Genomic DNA, 18,607 nt, shown 5'->3' on the forward strand with positions numbered 1-18,607 from the left:
AAAGCCATTGATCTATTTTATCTTGGACTTTGCTGCCCTGCTTTACAAGATGCTGGCCATTCCCAATGCACCAACCATGATTATGTGTGATACATACAAAATTTTCTGTATATTACGGTATTTTGACGTCTCAATAAACCTTTCTGGCTGAGGAAAGACTGCCCATCCCAGGACTAGCCACTTCTTAGAAACAGCAAGGGCTCAGCCAGAAGCATCCCTTTGATATAAACTAACCAGTCCAGGTCCAGACCTCCTCTCTCCAGCCCATACACCCAGGTGGCAATATTCTTCTGCCTTAATCATCCCAGGGCCAGGTACCAGACAACTAGGGACTACCTGCATAGCTCAGAACCCACCAAAATTATACAAACTAGACCAAGTACAGTGGCTCACGCCTGTAATCCCAGCACTTTGGGAAGCCAAGGTCGGTGGATCACCTGAGGTCAGGAGTTCGAGACCAGCCTGGCCAACAGGGTGAAACCCAGTCCCTACTAAAAGTACAAAAATTAGCTGGGCATGGCCATGTGCACCTGTAATCCCAACTACCAGGGAGGCCATAGGAGAACTGCTTGAACCCAGGAGGCAGAGGCTGCAGTGAGCCAAGATCATACTACTGCAGTTCAGCTTGGGCAACAGAGCAAACTCCATCTCAAAACAAAATTATCCAAACTAGCTAATCGAAATGTCCTCCCCGCCCCGCACTTTTTTTTTTTTCTCCCCTGAAATAGAGGCTTGCTCTGTCGCCCAGGCTGCAGTGCAGTGACGCGATCTCGGCTCACTGCAACCTCCACCCCCTGGGTTTAAGCAGTTCTCCTGCCTCAGCCTCTGGAGTAGCTGTGATTACAGGCGCTTGCCACCATGCCCTGCTAAGTTTTGTGTTTTAGTAGAGACGGGTTTCACCATTTATAGACTCGACTTCTTTTTTCATCTGTCGATGTGTGGCAGTCCCTCTGTGCACAGGGGCAGACTGGTCTTGAACTCCTGACCTCAAGTGATCCACCCGCCTCAGCCTGCCAAAGTGCTGGGTGGTGTGAGCCACCATGACTGGCCACCCTGCATTTCTTTTCCCAAGGAAACCCCAATAAAAGCTCTGGGCTAATGCTTTCCTCCCGCTCCTGTCTTCTGCCTCCTAACCACCCTGGTGTCTTAACCACGTGGCCCTGAGTAGCCTGCCTTGCCTCCCATCACTAGGACCTGGGTATAATACTTTGCTTTTCTGAGCCTTTCCTTTCCTCTGTGTCCTCTTGTGGCTGTACCTGACCATTTAATACAAGAACAAAAATCAACAATCACAGAAAATTCCTGATGTGGAAGCTGATATGGTTGCTGATGACCTCCTTTTCCCCATCATTCCCTTCCCCCAGAAGCCCTTGCCTCCATGAAGAATGTGCACTGCTTTCCATCTCTCTCCTAAGGGTCCTCAAATGTCACAATCAGAATGGCTTCTTCTAAGAGCAAAGGATAGGAACTCCTTTGATTGTGATTGTCTTTACGTTGCTAGACTAGATTTCTTTTTTTATCTGTCCATGTGTGGCAGTCCCTCTGTGCATATGGTCATTTAGTTATTTTGACCTTCAGATGTATTACCTTAATTTAAATGCCTAGGGCTTGATATAAATGTTGTTCCTTAACTCCTACGACAGTACATTTTCCTATGTAACTCATGAAGACATCTGTAATTGCTTTAATGGTAAGTACCATTAGACTTTTCCTTGCATTCTTCCTCTCCTTAACCTATTCAGTGAAGTGATTCAGAATTCCGTGTCTTCATCCTGTCATTATTTTCAGAAGTTGTGGACATTGTGTCTCACTGCACCGTGCTGTGTATTGATAGGCTGCTTTTGTTTCTGTTTTCATGAGAATAGCTGCTTTTCACAGCATTCACTTCATTAGCTCCACTGGTAGGGATCAACTGTATGTGGAAGGGGAAGGAGGCAGGGGCAGAGGGCAAGCTAAATCAGAGTGGGATTAAGCAACTGTCATTGTCACACAGTCACAGAGTTAGTGACCAGACTTGAACTAGAACATGGTTCTCATCAGCACTGTTTATGAAACTATATGCAGTAAGTATGCTGGTCACAAATGAAACCCAAAGAAACCATGAGGAAAGAATTAGGTGAATCTATCTTATAACCAGGAAACCTATTCCTATGCAATTTGCTGCCCCTGTGTTTTCTCCTTAAAAATAACAATATCATTTTAGTAATTATAGTTATTAATATAACTAAAATGGGGGTGTGTGTTCCCAAAATTACAGCACAAGTAAAATGAAATTATGCATATTTAAATTTGTGTTATTATCCACCTATTTAAAAAAGCCAAGTACCTCATCAAGCAGAATCTGATATGTAAGACTACATTGGAAATACATATGGGCCTATTGTTCTATTTTACCACTGTATTTCCTGAGTTTTTAAAGGAAGTTTGCTGAGAGTTCTGTTAATCTGCAACTCAACAGAGATTTGTTGTAGAATTTGGCTTCAAAAATAATAAATTCATTTAAGCTCAACATTTCACTGTCTCATACCTAATATCCAGTATCCTCAATCCAATGAACAGTGTTATTTAATTGAGGCTAAATGGTTTTAAGAATCTCAGACTTGTAGTTACAGGAGTCTTAGTGACAGCAAAATCAACTTGAGCTGAATTTGTTAATGAGAATCATATACCTAACCCATGTATAATACTTATACACCTATTATCTCATTTAATGCTCAAAATACATCTATGCAGGAGGTTGTGTGTCCCCCATTTTATAGAATTGAAAAACAAAGCTCAAGGTCACCTAGTTTGGGATGAACCAAACATTCTGATTCCAGAGTCCACATTCTTGCCATTGTATTCCATGATCAACAGTATTTTATGTAACTTTTTATATTTATTTTTTTGATCAGGTGATACACTTTTGGCCATTCAGGCACCTTCTGGTACACAACTGGAGGTACCCATTCCAGAAATGGTATGTAGGATAACTTTTATATAAGTGGGAAAAATGGATCTACTGTCTCAAGAAGGATAAATATATTTTCTTTAGCTGAATGTGAGCTAATTGTGTAAACACTTTTGAGTTACTCAAGTTTTTATCTGCAAGTATTGATACCTGAATTTGTATGTCTTTAATACCTTGGTAAAATTACAGAACTAAATCAATCATAAATGATTTTAAAGATTATTGACTATATCCTTAGTCATTTATTGGTATCATTTAGCTCAAATAAAGTCAATTTTTAAAAAGTAATCAAAATGCTTTAACAAGTGATTTTTGTTTCATACAAAAAGTAAAACTATTGTATAAAATTATGTTCAGGCTATGTGAATAAGGTGTGTATGAAACAAATGAATTTTGTGTTTAGACTTGGGTCCTATCCCTAAGATATCTATCCCCAAGTAACCAAATGATTTAACATTTTGATTATTATTTTAAATTTGAATTTTTTAAGTTAGAGGATGTCAAGAAATGACTAATGATATGGCCAATAATCTATAAAAATCAGTTAAAATGACCACATTGGGCTGGGCGCAGTGGCTCATCCCTGTAATCCTAGCACTTTGGGACGCCGAGGCAGGTATATCACTTGACGTCAGGAGTTTAAGACCAGCCTGACCAACATGGTGACACCCCATCTCTACTAAAAATACAAAATTAGCCGGGCATGGTGGTGCACGCCTGTAATCTCAGCTACTTGGGAGGCTGAGGCAGGAGAATTGCTTCAACCTGGGAGGCAGCGGTTGCAGTGAGCCAAAATTGTACCATTGCACTCCAGCCTGGGCAACAGGAGCAAAACTCTGTCTCAAAACACCACCACCACATCTACAACTGATATAAAAATTGCCACTGAGGAAAAAGTTCAATGTAAGTATCAACAATCAATTCCTTTCAATTAGGTCTTTTACAAAACATTGTCTGGCTTATTAAGTCAAAGACATTTACTGACTCTATAAATGAGTTTCATGATTTTTGTTTTCAGATTCAGATTTTTAAAAACAAACTAATTTGAAAGCAATAACCAAAAAAGGGAGTAGAAAAAGATTACTATATTATCTACCTCCTTCCCCCACCCCCTTATTCAAAAAGTTTACATTTAGGCATTTGTATTACTGGAGTCTGAAGCCTCAGGATACAGATTACTTTTTTCAGCTGGAAGCCTGTTATATTTATTTCTTTGTAGGAGAAATTAGTTGTCCTTTTGCTTGCAGATAGGAAAAAAAAGAGTTTGATCTGTGAAGCATGTTGAAATGATCACATCTGTGGTGGCCAACTCCAAGGGATAAAGTTCCTGTATATGGAGAATACCTGGAGCACTGCTGGGCCCTGACATGTTATGTAGTCACACATGGTAACAACGGACGGTTGCCAGAATTCTACAACAGAGTTTTTGATGATCAGTATTTATGAAAAGCTTACTTTTCAGAAACTAGTGGTTTAGAGCCCTCAAAATTACATTCTACTCTAGGTCTCTACTTTTGTGTTTTGACTTAATGACTTTATTGTGTTATGTGAATTTAGTAAGTCCCTAATAGCTTTGCCTGTCTTATTTTACTGTCTTAAGTTAGCTAGAAATGTTAATAATTATACATTTATTTATACCCAATAATTTCAAAGGGTCAGAATGGACAAAAGAAATACCAGATCAATCTAAAGAGTCATTCAGGACCTATCCATGTGCTGCTTATAAATAAAGAGTCGAGTTCATCTAAGCCCGTGGTTTTTCCTGTTCCCCCACCTGATGACCTCACACAGCCTTCCTCGCAGTCCTTGACTCCAGTGACTCCACAGAAATCCAGCATGGCAACTGAAAATCTGCCTGAGCAACATGTCTCTGAGAGAAGCCAGACTCTGCAGCAGACATCAGCTACAGAAATATCTTCAGGTGGGTTCAGAGCCTTTCTTTTGTAAGTTAGAGAGGAAGAAATATAAAAACAGGTTGGGTATCTCTTATCCAAAGTGCTTGCGACCAGAAATGTCCCAAGCACTTTCAACATTTTGGAATATTTGCATATACATAATAAGATATCTTGGGGATAGGACCTAAGTCTAAACACAATATTCATTTGTTTCATACACACCTTATTCACATAGCCTGAAGATAATTTTATACAATAGTTTTACTTTTTGGGTGAAACAAAGTATTGACTGGCTTGACTGCAACCTATCACAAGGTCGGGTGTGGAATTTTCCATTTGTGGCATATATAGATGTCAGCTTTCACCTGAAGTTTACTTGGTAAGCTTCTCTTATCTCTTACTAAGTCTAGGATACATTAGTGAAATATGTTCCAACTACCTTTAAGAAAAATCAAACTAGTATAAACCACAGTGACTTATGCCTCTTGTTTCTCCATATTCTTTGTTATACTTTTTATTTGGGAAGCTTAGTTTTATAGAATTGATAAATGGTCTCAATTCCAGTTATGTAGGAAATCTTACTTTCCTCAGTTGTTTCATCTATGAAATTGTAAAAAGCTAAAACAATTCACACTGGGTATCAGGAGTAGAGAGTGCAACTCTTAATTTGGCAGTACCTTACTGATTCCAAATAAAGGGAGCATGGTAGGCAGTTTCTCAGTGACTAGGGAATGAATGAATGAATTGTGCCAATATAGATATCATCTTGCAGATAATTTACAACTATACTGTATATAATCCAAATTGTTTATTTTACCTCTAGGATGTGTCTCACTGCCTAAATGGGAGTTCACAGGTTAAAAGTGACACTAACAAGATCTAACTGGACATGGAATGTTTTTTAGCTTCTTTTTGCCCACATCTATTCCTTTCCTTCCCCTATAAATATGTCTATACAATAGGCCATTAGGATGCACAATAGAAAATGTAGTCCTGGCTGGGCGCAGTGGCTCACACCTATAATCCCAGCACTGAAGGAAGCCAAGGCAGGCAGATTACCTGAGGTCAGGGGTTCGAGACCAGCCTGCCCAACATACAGTGAAGCCCTGTCTCTACTAAAAAATACAAAAATTAGCTGGGCATGGTGGTGCACACCTGTAGTCCCAGCTACTTGGAAAGCTGAGGCAGAATTGCTTTAACCCAGGAGTTGGAGGTTGCAGTGAGCCAAGGTCGTGCCACTGTACTCCAGTCTGGGTGACAGAGTAAGACTCCGTCTTAAAAAAAAAAAAAGAAAATGTAATCCTTAAAAAGCGTACAATCTAGGATATAGAGCTGGCAAGCTTTACATGGGTTTTACGTGGGTTAGCTTAGGCACAATTAACACATTGGCTTCAACAAAGTATTTTTAAAAAGTGAGTATTCTGTTTTTATTGTTTCATATTTAGAAATCCTAACTAAGGAAAGTAATTTTGGGCCAAATTAGAGCAGGCTTTGAATTTCAGAGTAGTTAGGACATTTATCCAATAAACCAGTGAAGATGTGTGACCAAGGAAATAGCATAATTACCTCTAATGGTGCACACAGAATATGATTAGGAAAGATGCTTTTGGCCCTGGGAAGCAGAATTCAGAGGCGATGGAAACTGTAGATGTTTGCAGTTATATAGCTGAGAACATTAGGGCTAAAACAAGGGCTAAGTGTGGTGGGGCTCATGCCTGTAATCCCAACACTTTGGGAGGTCGAGGCAGGTACACTGCTTGAGCCCCAGAATTTGAGACCAACCTGAGCAATACAGTGAGACCCTATCTCTCTAAAAAAAAAAAAAAATTAGCTAGGCATCGTGACGTGTGCCTGTGGTCCAGCTACTGGGGAGGGAGGCCAAGGTGGGAGGATTACAAGCCTGGGAGGTCAAGGCTGCAGTGAACCATGATAGCACTTAATGTACTCCAGCCTGACTGACAGAGCGAGACCCTGTCTCAAAATAAATAAATAAATAAAAAGGCTAAAATAGTGATTACAGTGAGATCAGGAAGAGAAATAACGAACAGATTTGACAAACACTGTAGACAAAATAACATTTGATGGGTGAGATCTGGAGATAACTTTTTAACAGGAGGAATGGAAAGTGATGTTGAAGTTTTAAGGTTGAATAATTGGGAGAATTAAAACTACTGACTGTAAAACTGAGTCAGTTTTGGTAGAATGATGATGAGTTTTTTGTTTGTTGGTTTGTTTTTTGACAGGGTTTCACTTTCTCAGCCAGGCTGGAGTGCAGTGGCACGATCTCAGCTCACTGCAGCCTCAACCTCCTGGGCTCAAGTGATCTTTCCACCACAGTCCTCCAAGTAGTTGGGACTATAGGCACGTGCTACCAACGCTTGGCTAATTTTTAAATATTTTTTGTAAAGACGGGTTTCGCCATGTTGCCCAGGCTGGTCTGGAACTCCTGAGCTCAAGCGATCCATCCGCCTCACTCAGCCTCCCAAAGTACTAGAATTATAAGCATGAGCCCCCACGCCTGGCAGATAATGAGTTTTTTGGTCTTCGTCTTGAGTTTGGGAGTTTAAAAGTAATGCCAGGCACAGAGTAGGTGCTCATGAAAACAACTTGTCCACAAAGTACTAGTACTTTAAATAAATGTGCATGTCAGTCAAGCTGCTGCTGTGACTACTTTTGTTTAAATATAAGTATCTTTTACTGTTAACAGAAATGTAACAAAACTTTGATACTGTTTCCAGCAGGATCTATTAGTGGAGATATCATTGATGAGTTAATGTCTTCTGATGGTAAGTAGGTTAAAAATTTTACTAACTCATAAAGTAATGCTTTTTTGGAATTTATAAGTGAAACATGATTTAAAAGAAATGAACATATATTTGCTAACTGCTTTTCTATGAAGATTCATGAAAGTTCTCCCTTAATACTTACAGTAAGTAATAGGCATCCTTCAGAATTTATTTTTCTTTACTTGCATTTTGAGGGAAAGGAATCCATATGGGGATACTTCTCACCTTCATTGAAAATAAACTGTTAGCCCTTTCCACTCCTGAAGGATTTGGCCCAAGAAGAGTAAAATAACTTGTCTAAATCAGCAAATGATCTGTACACCTGCTTTTGTAAATACCCCTACCCTGACCAATTTCAAGCTGCCAATATGAAGTCACTGAATTAGTATTAACATTAACCATGTTGTCATCTAACCTGAAAAATTATTAAATATCAGTTAGCTACAATATGCTAATTACTTTAATAATTTCTCTCCTGTAAGTTCTTGGATCTGAGTCCTAGTTCCTAACAATATAGTAGAAACCTACGAAGTGGTAGCAGTTAAGTTAGCAAATGTTATGGTAACTAGAGATGTACTAAACATATATGTAGAAGCAGAGAACATCAGCAGACTTTGTAAGCCCAGTTCATTCTTCTGTTCGCAAAGTGGCAAACAAAGCACTTTTATTAGTGTTTTGTTGTGTGTTTTTTGTTTTAGACGGAGTCTCCCTCAGTCACCCAGGCTGGACTGCAGTGGCACGATCTCAGCTCACTGCAACCTCCACCTCCTGGGTTCAAGTGATTCTCCTGTTTCAGCCTCCTGAGTAGCTGGGATGACAGGCGCCTGCCACCACACCTGGCTACTTTTTATATTTTTAGTAGAGAAGGGGTTTCACCATGTTTGTTGGCCAGGCTGATCTCGAACTCCTGGCCTCAAGTGATCCACCTGCCTCAGGCTCCCAAAGTGTTGGGATTATAGGCATAAGCCACTGCACCTGGCCTCATTAGTGCCTTTTAGTCATATTATCTTAGTGGTAAGTGCAACCAATAAAAAATTTAACTTCTAGGCCAGGCACGGTGGCTCACGCCTGTAATCCCAGCACTTTGGGAGGCCAAGGCGGGCAAATCACGAGGTCAGGAGATCAAGACCATCCTGGCTAACACGGTGAAACCCCATCTCTATTAAAAAATACAAAAACTTAGCCGGGCGTGTTGGCGGGTGCCTGTGGTCCCAGCTACTCAGGAGGCTGAGGCAGGAGAATGGCGTGAACCCGGGAGGCAGAGTTTGCAGTGAGCCAAGATTGCGTCACTGCACTCCCACCTGGGCAACAGAGCAAGACTCCGTCTAAAAAAAAAACCAAAAAAAATTATATTTCTCAATCTAATATCAATGTATAAACTGTTACTAAATGAGAATCTTTTAAAATACACATTACACAAGTCTTTAATTTGGAATGATGTATTTGAGAGTATTTTGTTAAAGATCATTAACCATATGTAGAAACCATCTTTAACAATGAATTTGTTTTTTGTTTGCAGTGTTTCCTCTCTTAAGGCTTTCTCCTACCCCGGCAGATGACTACAACTTTAATTTAGATGATAATGAAGGAGTTTGTGATCTGTTTGATGTCCAGATACTAAATTATTAGATTCCATGGAAACTTGGGACTGTTATCTACCTCTAACTGTGTAACATTTTAGACTTCTTAATAACCTAAGTATTTAAAATAATGAATGTAACACCTTTTTTAGTTCACTGATTCTGAAGTGTTCTTCCCTAATACTTTCTTTACTTCACAAAACTTCAACCATAAAAACAAAGGGCTCTGATTGCTTTAGGGGATAAGTGATTGAATATCCACAAACCTCCCAACTCCCAAAAGTAATTATATTCTGGATTTCAACTTTTCTTCTAATTGTGAATCCTTCTGTTTTTTCTTCTTATAAGAGGAAAGTTAAAGGACACTACAGGTCATCAAAAACAAGTTGGCCAAGGGCTCATTACTTGTTTGTCTTATATTTTTACTGCCACGAAACTGCCTGTATTTCTGTATGTCCTTCTATCCAAACAGACATTCACTGCCACTTGTAAAGTGAAGGATGTAAACGAGGATATATAACTGTTTCAGTGAACAGATTTTGTGAAGTGCCTTCTGTTTTAGCACTTTAAGTTTATCACATTTCGTTGACTTCTGACATTCCACTTTCCTAGGTTATAGGAAAGATCTGTTTATGTAGTTTGTTTTTAAAATGTGCCAATGCCTGTACATTAACAAGATTTTTAAAAATAAAATTGTATAAAACATTTAATTTATTGGTCTTTGTGGAGAATTTGATGCATCACCACTATATTACAACAGAGCCATTAATTTTGTAGCTTCATCAACATTAACTGGTTTGCTTTCATGACGCTGCTGAGGAATCTGAAAGGAGAAAGTATTATATTTAAAAATGTAGACAACAATAGCAGACTAATGACTTATATAATCTGTCATTCAATTTTTCTAGTCATATCTTTGGAAGTAGAATAAATCTGCATATTCAGACAATGTTTTAGAGTCTGAATATGCTATTAATACTAGAGAGCCTAGTACTAGAGAGCCAAGTACTAAAAGTTACACTCAACTTACAGGCTTTGAAAACTTGGAGTTTAATTTATTAGCCTCAATTTGTTAGCCATAAAAGAAAAGCAAATGATTTCTGCTTACCAGTTCTTTCTGCAGAGGTTCAACTGAGGGGCCTTTTGAGAAATGTGCAAGTTCCTTTTGTACATTTACAAAAGCTTTATTTACTCTGTTAACTTTTTCATCATTCATAATGTTTATCTTTTAAAAAAGAAAAAAAGCATTAATCTATGATCTCATAACCACTAAAGATAAGATATATTCAACCTTAACCTGTTAAATCTAAAATCTAAAAACTCTTACCAACAAATTAGGGATAATTCACTCAAAAATTCTTACAGTCTTATTGGGAAATTTTAGACAAAAGGTTTTGGTTTTTAAAAAATGGAATTTATGTGGATATGCCTCACACTTACTGATACAGAAGGCCAAAATATGTGACTGTGATATTGTGATTCATAATAAGATAAACATATTTAGTCTTTGTCCTCATTTCCTGTCATACAGCTTTTTAAATCATTGTATCAAGAGGGATAAGAGTGTCTTTTGAATGCTAATGAGATGGCTGGTAGCTGGGAGTCTCTAGATAGCTTCAGGAAGAGGGCTGGTCAGATAAAAAACACAGGGTTAGAAGATTAGGACTTTGTGCTCCAGGGAGAGGAGTGGGGATAAACGTTAAGCCCATCACTAATGGCCAATGAGTTAATGAATTATGCCTACATAATGAAGCCTCCGTAAATCTACAAAAGACCTGGGTTCAAAGAGCTTCTGGATAGTTGAACACATGCGGGCTCCTAGAGAGTGGCATGCCCAGAGAGAGCAGGGAAGCTCCATGCGCCTTCCCACGTACCTTGCCCTCTGTACCTCTTCCATCTGGCTACGCATCTGTCTCCTCTGTAGTACTTTTTATAATAAACTGGTAAAAGTATTTTCCTGATAGGCCGGGCGCGGTGGCTCAAGCCTGTAATCCCAGCACTTTGGGAGGCCGAGACGGGCGGATCACGAGGTCAGGAGATCGAGACCATCCTGGCTAACATGGTGAAACCCCGTCTCTATTAAGAAATACAAAAAACTAGCCGGGCGAGGTGGCGGGCGCCTGTAGTCCCAGCTACTCGGGAGGCTGAGGCCGGAGAATGGTGTGAACCCGGGAGGTGGAGCTTGCAGTGAGCTGAGATCCAGCCACTGCACTCCAGCCTGGGCGACAGAGCGAGACTCCGTCTCAAAAAAAAAAAAAAGTATTTTCCTGGGTTCTGTGAGCTGCTCTAGCAAATTAATCAAACCCAAGGAGGTGGTCATGGGAACCCTTATTTATAGCTGGTTGGTGAGAAGCACAGGTAAAACATCTGGGGCTTGCGATTGTCACTGGAAGTTGGAGAGAGGCTTAGGACTCAACCTGTGGAATCTGATGCTATCTCCAGGTCAGCAGTGTCAGATTTGAATTAAAAGACACCTAGTTGCTGCCTGCTGAAGATTCATCTGCAGAATTGTTAGGTGTGGGGGAAATCGCCCCACAAATACAGTATTGGAAGTGTTGAGTGACTGTATGAGAGTGAGAATAAGAGAAACTGAGTTTGTTTTTTCCTGTATCCTTACAGTGACCAAAATCTTTCTAGGCTACAGTGCTGTTATCTCTCATCTATACAAGAAACCTGGATCAAATACTTTTAGTCCCTTCTAACATAATAGTACATCTCGGAATCCTTCCTTGACCTTCTTGTCTTAATGGAAGACCCCTGACAACAGCTTCCCTTGGAGTCCTCCTCTTCTGAGTATAAGAGACGTAGGGGTGGTGCTCTTGTTCTTCACTGCTGCTACCAAACAGTTTCTCCTTCAAAACCCTTACCTCCTTTGCACCTTATGCTACCTACCCATAGATCTCTCTCTTAGATCCTACCTGGTGGCATATATAAAAGTTCTAGTACCTCCTGTCCAAATAAAATAATCTTCCTCAAATACACCAAGCTTTTCCCTAGCTCAAGGCCTCTGCACTTGCTATTTCTCTGCCTCAAACCCACCACTCCCAACACTTCCTAGCTCTTTATCATTCTAGTCTTGGTTTCAATGTGTCAACTATGAAGACCATCCTTTGTAAACTGTTATCCCCAAAACCCCCATCATCTGCTTAATTTCATTCTTAGCATTTATAAAATCATAAAACTATTCAACCAAAAAGCTTAACTCAGCTAGCTCATGCAAGTTGAAAGATGAAATGTTAGATTTCTATGGACTATTATAATTAAACTGAGTCCTGGAGAGCTGACTCCATCTACTACTGAAACTTGAAAACATTTTTTAAAAAATGTTTCTTAAAAGATTCTAGTTAATCTTAATGAAGAAATTTCTCAGGTATTTTGAAATATAAACAAAGAAAAGAAAGAAACCCCTTTCAAATTGTACGTTTCAATAAATATTTTTTATCTTCATTTTACAGGTTTTTGTTTGAATTGCAGATGTCTTCAAAGAGATAATTACTGAGGAGAAAAAGAATGGGTGCTCACTGACATCCCATGTCTTGCCTCTATTAATACATTCTTATATTTGAGTTCAGAGATAAGAACTGTTTCCCATACTATGGTTTTTAAATGAGTTCTATGCTTCAGTAAAACTATTAAATTGAAGCTTCACACATTTGTAGTTAAAATGTTTTTTTCTTTTCAACATTTGTTTTCAAGAAAAGGAGGTGATTTTTCTTCTTCTTCTTTTTTTTTTTTTTTAGACAAATGCATGAAACCGTCCTTACCTTTCTAGGAAAAACTAAGAACCTTTTTAAAAAGTAATAGCATACAGTTGTTCAGTAGCTTACAATGACACTTTGCTTGTAAACAATAAAGTCAGAGTGCTTAACTAATACTCACCTTCTTAAGATTAGTGGTAACTGGTTTTGCTTTGTTTTTAGCCTTAAAGTTTTTTTGGCTGGCTATGTGAAATACATTCCTGGACTTCGGCCCTCTTAATTTGTTCTTGCCCATTGTCTAGAAAAGAAAACAAATTCAATTAAATTGCCCACATTTATGAACCATAAGTCAATTTTAAGCTTTTAAAGGTACCAATTAAATCTAAGAAATTTCATCTTACTCGTATTTTTAAAGTTGGTGCATGTATTATTTCCATGTCTCTCACTCCTAGATTTTCTGCTCTTTGAGTACAGAGTATGTATCTAATTCTTTCCTGTATCCCCAGTACTGGGCACATAGGAGGCATCCAATTAATATCTGCTGGTTGAATTCATTAATATCATCAACACAATAACTGTTATTCTCAGCAGTACCCATCCTTCTGTTAGTCCATATACTACTGTGCTATTCTGGTTCCTATCATACTTTAGAGACTGATTCTGCCTCCTTCTTGACTTCTTTTTTATTCCTCTTTACTCTCCCCACTTTCTCACCTGTGCATCCCATCAAAATCAGTCCTTAATCCTCCACTTCCTACCTCCCTCTCTCCCTTAAATTACTTTTATGACTTCCATATTTCCTCTATGTGAATGGCCCTTGCCTTGAAATGTTGGATACTGTCTTTCCTCCGTAGCTAGAGATGTATTAAGCCAGTAGATTCTACCTTAAAACATCTCTCAGATCTGCCTTTAATTATGTATATGAGGAATAATTTTTAAAATATTAGGTTAACATGTATTGAGCTTTTATTATATGTACAAGCACACTAATGTGCTTTAACTCATTTACTCCTTACAACAACCCTTTTTAAGAAGTACTATTATCCCCATTTTAAAGATTAAAATTAAAACACTGATGCAAAGAGAAGTTAATCTGCCCAATGTCACACTGTCAATAACCAGGAGATGCCAGGACTTACAGCCAGGCAGACTAGATCAGAGCTAACGTTATGTGGTATTGCACTTCATGTATAAATATAAAAGCTATACAAAAACATGGTATAGTATTGCTTAGCTCAGGACTGGGTGACTGTTGAAGTTCGTAGGTCCATTTGTTCAAACCACTGTTTGTCAAACTATGCCCATGGACCAAATCAGGCCAAGCACCTGTCTTTGTAAGTAAAGTTTAACTGGAGGCCAAGTGCAGGCACGGTGGCTCACACCTGTAATCCCAGCACTTTGGGAGGCGAAGGCAGAGACCAGCCTCGCCATGGGGAAACCTTGTCTCTACTAAAAATAGAAAAATTAGCTGGGTGTGGTGGCACATGCCTGTGATCCCAGCTACTTAGGAGACTGAGGAAGGAGAATCGCTTGAATCCGGAAGGTGGAGGTTGCAGTGAGCCAAGATTGCACCACTGCACTCCAGCCTGAGTGACAGAGCAAGACTGTCTCAAAAAAATTAATAAAAAATAAACTTTAATTGGAATACAGTTATATCCATTCAGTCGTGCTGCTATGGATGCTTTCCTGCTATAACTATGACCCACAAAGTCCAAAATATTTAGTGTCTGACCTTTTACAGAAAGTCTGCCAACCCCTGGCTTAAGCCATCTGCACAGTGGCTATCTGGCACCAAGCTATGCGATCGACCTTCCCAATGTATAAGGGGCAACGTGCCTTGGCTTGGCACATTACTGGCACGCTGAATCTACCCTAAATCTGCTGCTACGTCTCTATAAACCCTGCTCTAGCCAGCCTGGTCTAACTGTTCTCTTGCACAGACATCTTGAACATTCTTCCTTTTTTTCCTTTGCTCACTCGTAGCCTTGCACCTTCCTTCAATGTAGCCTTACTACATTGTAAGTAATTAAGGAACTACTTAACTAAAACAGCAATGCTTTTGAACCCCAACAGTATTCCTCCTACTTAAAAAAGAATGCCATAGAAAATACATGGTTATTACAGAAGATGCAAAAAATAAAATACACATAATAAAATCCGTCAAATGAAGTAATCTAAAATCATTTCAGGCCGGGCGCGGTGGCTCATGCCTGTAATCCCAGCACTTTGGGAGGCCGAGGCGGGCGGATCACTTGAAGTCAGGAGTTCGAGACCAACCTGGCCAACATGATGAAACCCCGTTTCCACTAAAAAAATAAAAACTAGCCCTGCGTGGTGACGCGCGCCTGTAATCCCAGCTACTTGGGAGGCTGAGGCACGAGGAGGCGGAGGTTTCAGTGAGCCGAGATCGCGCCACTGCACACCAGCCTGGGCGACAGAGTGAGACTCAGTCTCAAAAATAAATAAATAAAAATTTTAAAAAATCATTACAATAGTAACCAAAATCCAATCATTCATCTAGTATATATTAATCAACTGCTATATGCCAGGTGTGGTAGAGAACTTATATTTCACACACAAAAAATATATATAGAACATACATAATGACAGGACATATACGGAACATACACAGACATGATAGGTATTAGATTACACATGACACTACCTATCATATACACAAGGGCCATGCACAGACAGCACACAAGTGGAGGAGAGGTTTACTAGAGCTGTAGACCTGAGCAAGGTTCGTGGAGAAAGTAATACATTAGTGGGGGTGTGCGAGTGGAGGGATATTCTCTGACAACCACGTGGAAACTGATCATGAAAGATACAGCCCCAAAACTGGGACCCTGTCAGGAGATGAAAGCCCAACAAGCACCGGGGTTTCGGGCCTGCTACCCAGTACGGCTGCCTGAGGCAGAGCGCGACGGAACCGAGTCTCCAGGTCACAGCGGTAAGAAACCGGCCCAATCCAACCCCGACCCCTACAAACTTCACGCCAGCCCTCCAGAAAACTTAATTTATTAAACTCTCACCAGAAATTTAATACTTGCGTGCAACTTCCTAAGCTCCAGCAGACACCATCTGGCACGTACGGCGTCTAGGAAGTTCCGGGGAGAATGAACCAGTCACGATTCCGCTCACGAGCCGTAGCTCCGCCCGCCGAACGGAGCCCCGCCCACAGGCGGAAGTCCCGCCCATAGAGCGGGTTCCCACCCACCTGGCGTAGTCCCGCCCATAGAGCCAACTCTACCGAGCAAGGTTTACCATAAAGCGAGGTTCGGAAGTCCAGTCTCATTAGCGTCCCTTGTCTTCCGCAGTGTTGCAGACTTATCCTCAGCTCAAGCGAGCTCGGGACATTATAGAGCCAGCCAAGTCTCCCCTTCCTGGCGTGGGTACTTGTGCAGAAACTTCCCGAGATGCTTCTGTGACTGCACAGTGAAGACCGCCGCACTGGAGGTCAGCGCTCCGCCGCGAACTCCCGGCTGACTCTGTCACGCTCCCAGGAGGAGGCGCTGTGCACTTCTGGGTGGTTTCCAGGGCTCTGCTGACGTTAGAGGGCTTGAGGTTGGAAAAGATCTAGAGCTATAATCTCCGAAAGGAAGATTTGTAATGCACTGCCAGTTAGAAATGCTTTTCTCATTGCAGCTTCCTTGTTTCAAAAAGAAAATTTTTGGCAGCACTGCAGAGGCACAAGAAACCAGGCACAATATAAAATATACAAGTAAAGCGGGTACCAAGGAACTTAAAACATTCAACCCATAATGTCGTCTAGGTTTTTCTGTTTTAAGAAAATTGACTCAGTTCTTCCAAGAGAATAACCCTATTAAAGCTAACTTTTCACATGTGCCTCTATTTATTTTGTCGAAGTCATAGGAAAAGCTGGATTTCAAACAAATGTAGATGTAAGAAATAAAGAGGAGAGAAGCACGAAGGGTGGCTTTATAGTCGACAGGGACAGTTTTATTTTAAATAAACCTGAGAGTGGCGGCTGGCCGAGTTAGGTCAGAGCCACACTCTCTTACAGACTAAGAGTTTTTAAGGATTCAGGGTGGGAGAGTTTATCAGAGGCTTGGACTGCTTCTGTGTCTCTTTGTTGTGCTTATCTGGGAGGGAGAGTTATGTGTCTGTTCCCATACATCTTTCTGCAGCTGCAGGCATACTGGCAGCTAAAAGTCTGCTTTTAGCTTCCCTATCTTAGTGCACCTGAAGAGAAAGGAATGTGCTTATTAAGGCCTACTGTTTTACTAGGGTTTGGTAGTTACCCAAGAGACTTTCCCCCTACTTCACTCTGTGCCTGAGCTGTCTTATCTGTGTTTTACTGACTGCTCTTTGTATCTGCTTGTGGTTAGAGGAGAAGTGATTTCCTTGAAATGCACGGGGCTAGAAAGGGAGCTGGAACTTAAAAGTGGCGGTGTTTGTCCGAGATGGCGGTGTTCCTGCTCTGTCAGTAAAACTGACATTTACATGCCATTTTGTAGCTTACAAAAGATTTCAGCCTACACTATGCTCAAAATAAGGTGATAAAACCACTCCTCTTTGGCAAGTGGTGATACTACTAAGGTTTAGTGTAAGTCGTTTGCTGGCAGCCATACAACTAACTAGTAATTGACAAAGCCAGACGGTTTTGTAAAACTAAGCACTTTTTTAAAACAATTTTTTAGAAGTTTTTGTAAATTTAGTAATTCGCAAATCCACATTGGTTAGCACTTGGTCGAGTCCTCCTTCCAACAAACCAGGCACTTGCCTACTTACAGAAAGATAAGCAATTTTTGTGATAAATCATTTAATTATGTTTATGCCCATCACACAAAAAAATTGAGGAATAGAATATACTAAGGAGAGAGGAATTTAATTGCTTGCCAATGTATGTTTATTCAAACTTTTATGTTCTTTCTGAAGATCCACCTGTTAAAAACACCTAAAAATGCTGGTATAAAATGCCCATAAAGTGTAAGAGCAAAACATATACAAAACCATTGGACTTTTTATAAGGCCAGAGTTATTCACAAATACTGAGGCGAATAAGTTGGGTATAATTATTTGGTTCTTTGAATGTGAAGCTATTGATGTATATACAGAAAGCAAAGAAATAGATGTGACAGAACGACATTACAGTGTTTTATGGAAACTGGTAGGTCTCACTTTTATTTTGAAGTGGCAAAATAACATAGTTATTCAGGCAAGAGCAGAGATCTAAGTGAGGAGGCCTCGGTTCTTGGTTTTCCTTTCCCACCAACCAACAGTGTGACCTTGGAAAAGTTACTTCATTTCTCTGTGCCTCCCTTTCCCATATACATGTAAACGGTCGTTATACCCACTTCAGAGAACACTGATTATCTGCTTAGCATCCCTTTCTGGATCCCATTCTTCTCTGATCAAGTGGTCCTGGCTGGGCTGATAGCTACAGTCCTCCTCTAAGGATTTTCCAGCTAGAGCTGGTGGCAAATGCTGTCTCTTGCATTTGGTGTCTTTGTGCTGGGATGATATAAAATGGAGGCTACTAGTGGCCATCTCCTCCAGCAACTTGGAAGAAGTCTTCCTACAATGAGAGCAACACACACAAGAAGACAGAACTGAACAGAGCAGAGGACTCTAATGCGATCATTTGAGTCCTTGGATTCAGCCATAGATGGAAGAAAGATCCATCCCTCTATTTCTCAAGTACCTGAACTAAAATATTACCACCTTTGAGCTT

The 18,607-nt window shown here is 40.2% G+C and overlaps 2 protein-coding genes across 7 annotated transcripts in view; one reads left to right on the plus strand and one right to left on the minus strand.

Moving 5' to 3' along the window:
* The window catches only part of E2F5 (E2F transcription factor 5), a 47,222-nt gene extending 35,307 nt beyond the window's left edge, over nucleotides 1-11,915 (plus strand). For 2 of the 4 annotated variants that reach the window (XM_025394656.1, XM_025394659.1), the window contains exons 4-8: nucleotides 1,647-1,690; nucleotides 2,895-2,959; nucleotides 4,604-4,871; nucleotides 7,584-7,631; nucleotides 9,151-9,918. In XM_025394656.1, the coding sequence (XP_025250441.1) occupies nucleotides 1,647-1,690; nucleotides 2,895-2,959; nucleotides 4,604-4,871; nucleotides 7,584-7,631; nucleotides 9,151-9,260 (535 nt within the window). In that variant the 3' untranslated portion in view covers nucleotides 9,261-9,918. Of the gene's footprint in view, nucleotides 1-1,646; nucleotides 1,691-2,894; nucleotides 2,960-4,603; nucleotides 4,872-7,583; nucleotides 7,632-9,150; nucleotides 9,919-11,830 lie in introns of those variants that run through there. The other 2 variants (XM_025394657.1, XM_025394658.1) reach the window with 2 other exon arrangements.
* On the minus strand, nucleotides 9,900-16,070 carry C8H8orf59 (chromosome 8 C8orf59 homolog). Of its 3 annotated transcripts, XM_025394661.1 has the most exons (5): nucleotides 15,945-16,061; nucleotides 14,953-14,993; nucleotides 13,091-13,207; nucleotides 10,320-10,436; nucleotides 9,900-10,034 (listed from the first exon to the last, which is right to left on the minus strand). In XM_025394661.1, exons 3-5 carry the CDS (start codon nucleotides 13,202-13,204, stop codon nucleotides 9,963-9,965), a joined length of 303 nt encoding a protein of 100 aa, XP_025250446.1. In that variant the 5' UTR covers nucleotides 13,205-13,207; nucleotides 14,953-14,993; nucleotides 15,945-16,061; the 3' UTR covers nucleotides 9,900-9,962. The 3 variants fall into 3 exon arrangements, with proteins under 3 accessions (XP_025250446.1, XP_025250445.1, XP_025250447.1); XM_025394660.1 differs by lacking the exon at nucleotides 14,953-14,993 and having other exon boundaries at nucleotides 15,945-16,070; XM_025394662.1 differs by lacking the exons at nucleotides 10,320-10,436; nucleotides 14,953-14,993 and having other exon boundaries at nucleotides 9,905-10,034; nucleotides 15,945-16,070.
* Nucleotides 16,071-18,607: the final 2,537 nt, after the last annotated feature.

The sequence above is a fragment of the Theropithecus gelada genome, chromosome 8 (genome assembly GCF_003255815.1).
Source record: "Theropithecus gelada isolate Dixy chromosome 8, Tgel_1.0, whole genome shotgun sequence".
Lineage (NCBI taxonomy): Eukaryota > Metazoa > Chordata > Mammalia > Primates > Cercopithecidae > Theropithecus > Theropithecus gelada.

Coding starts and splice junctions, on each gene's coding strand:
- C8H8orf59 (XM_025394660.1), bottom strand. CDS start 13,204: ATGGGCAAGAACAAATTAAGAGGGCCGAAGTCCAGGAATGTATTTCAC. Junction 10,437..13,090: donor TTACCACTAATCTTAAGAAG/GTGAGTATTAGT, acceptor CTTTTTTAAAAG/ATAAACATTATGAATGATGA. Junction 10,035..10,319: donor AACCTCTGCAGAAAGAACTG/GTAAGCAGAAAT, acceptor TTCTCCTTTCAG/ATTCCTCAGCAGCGTCATGA.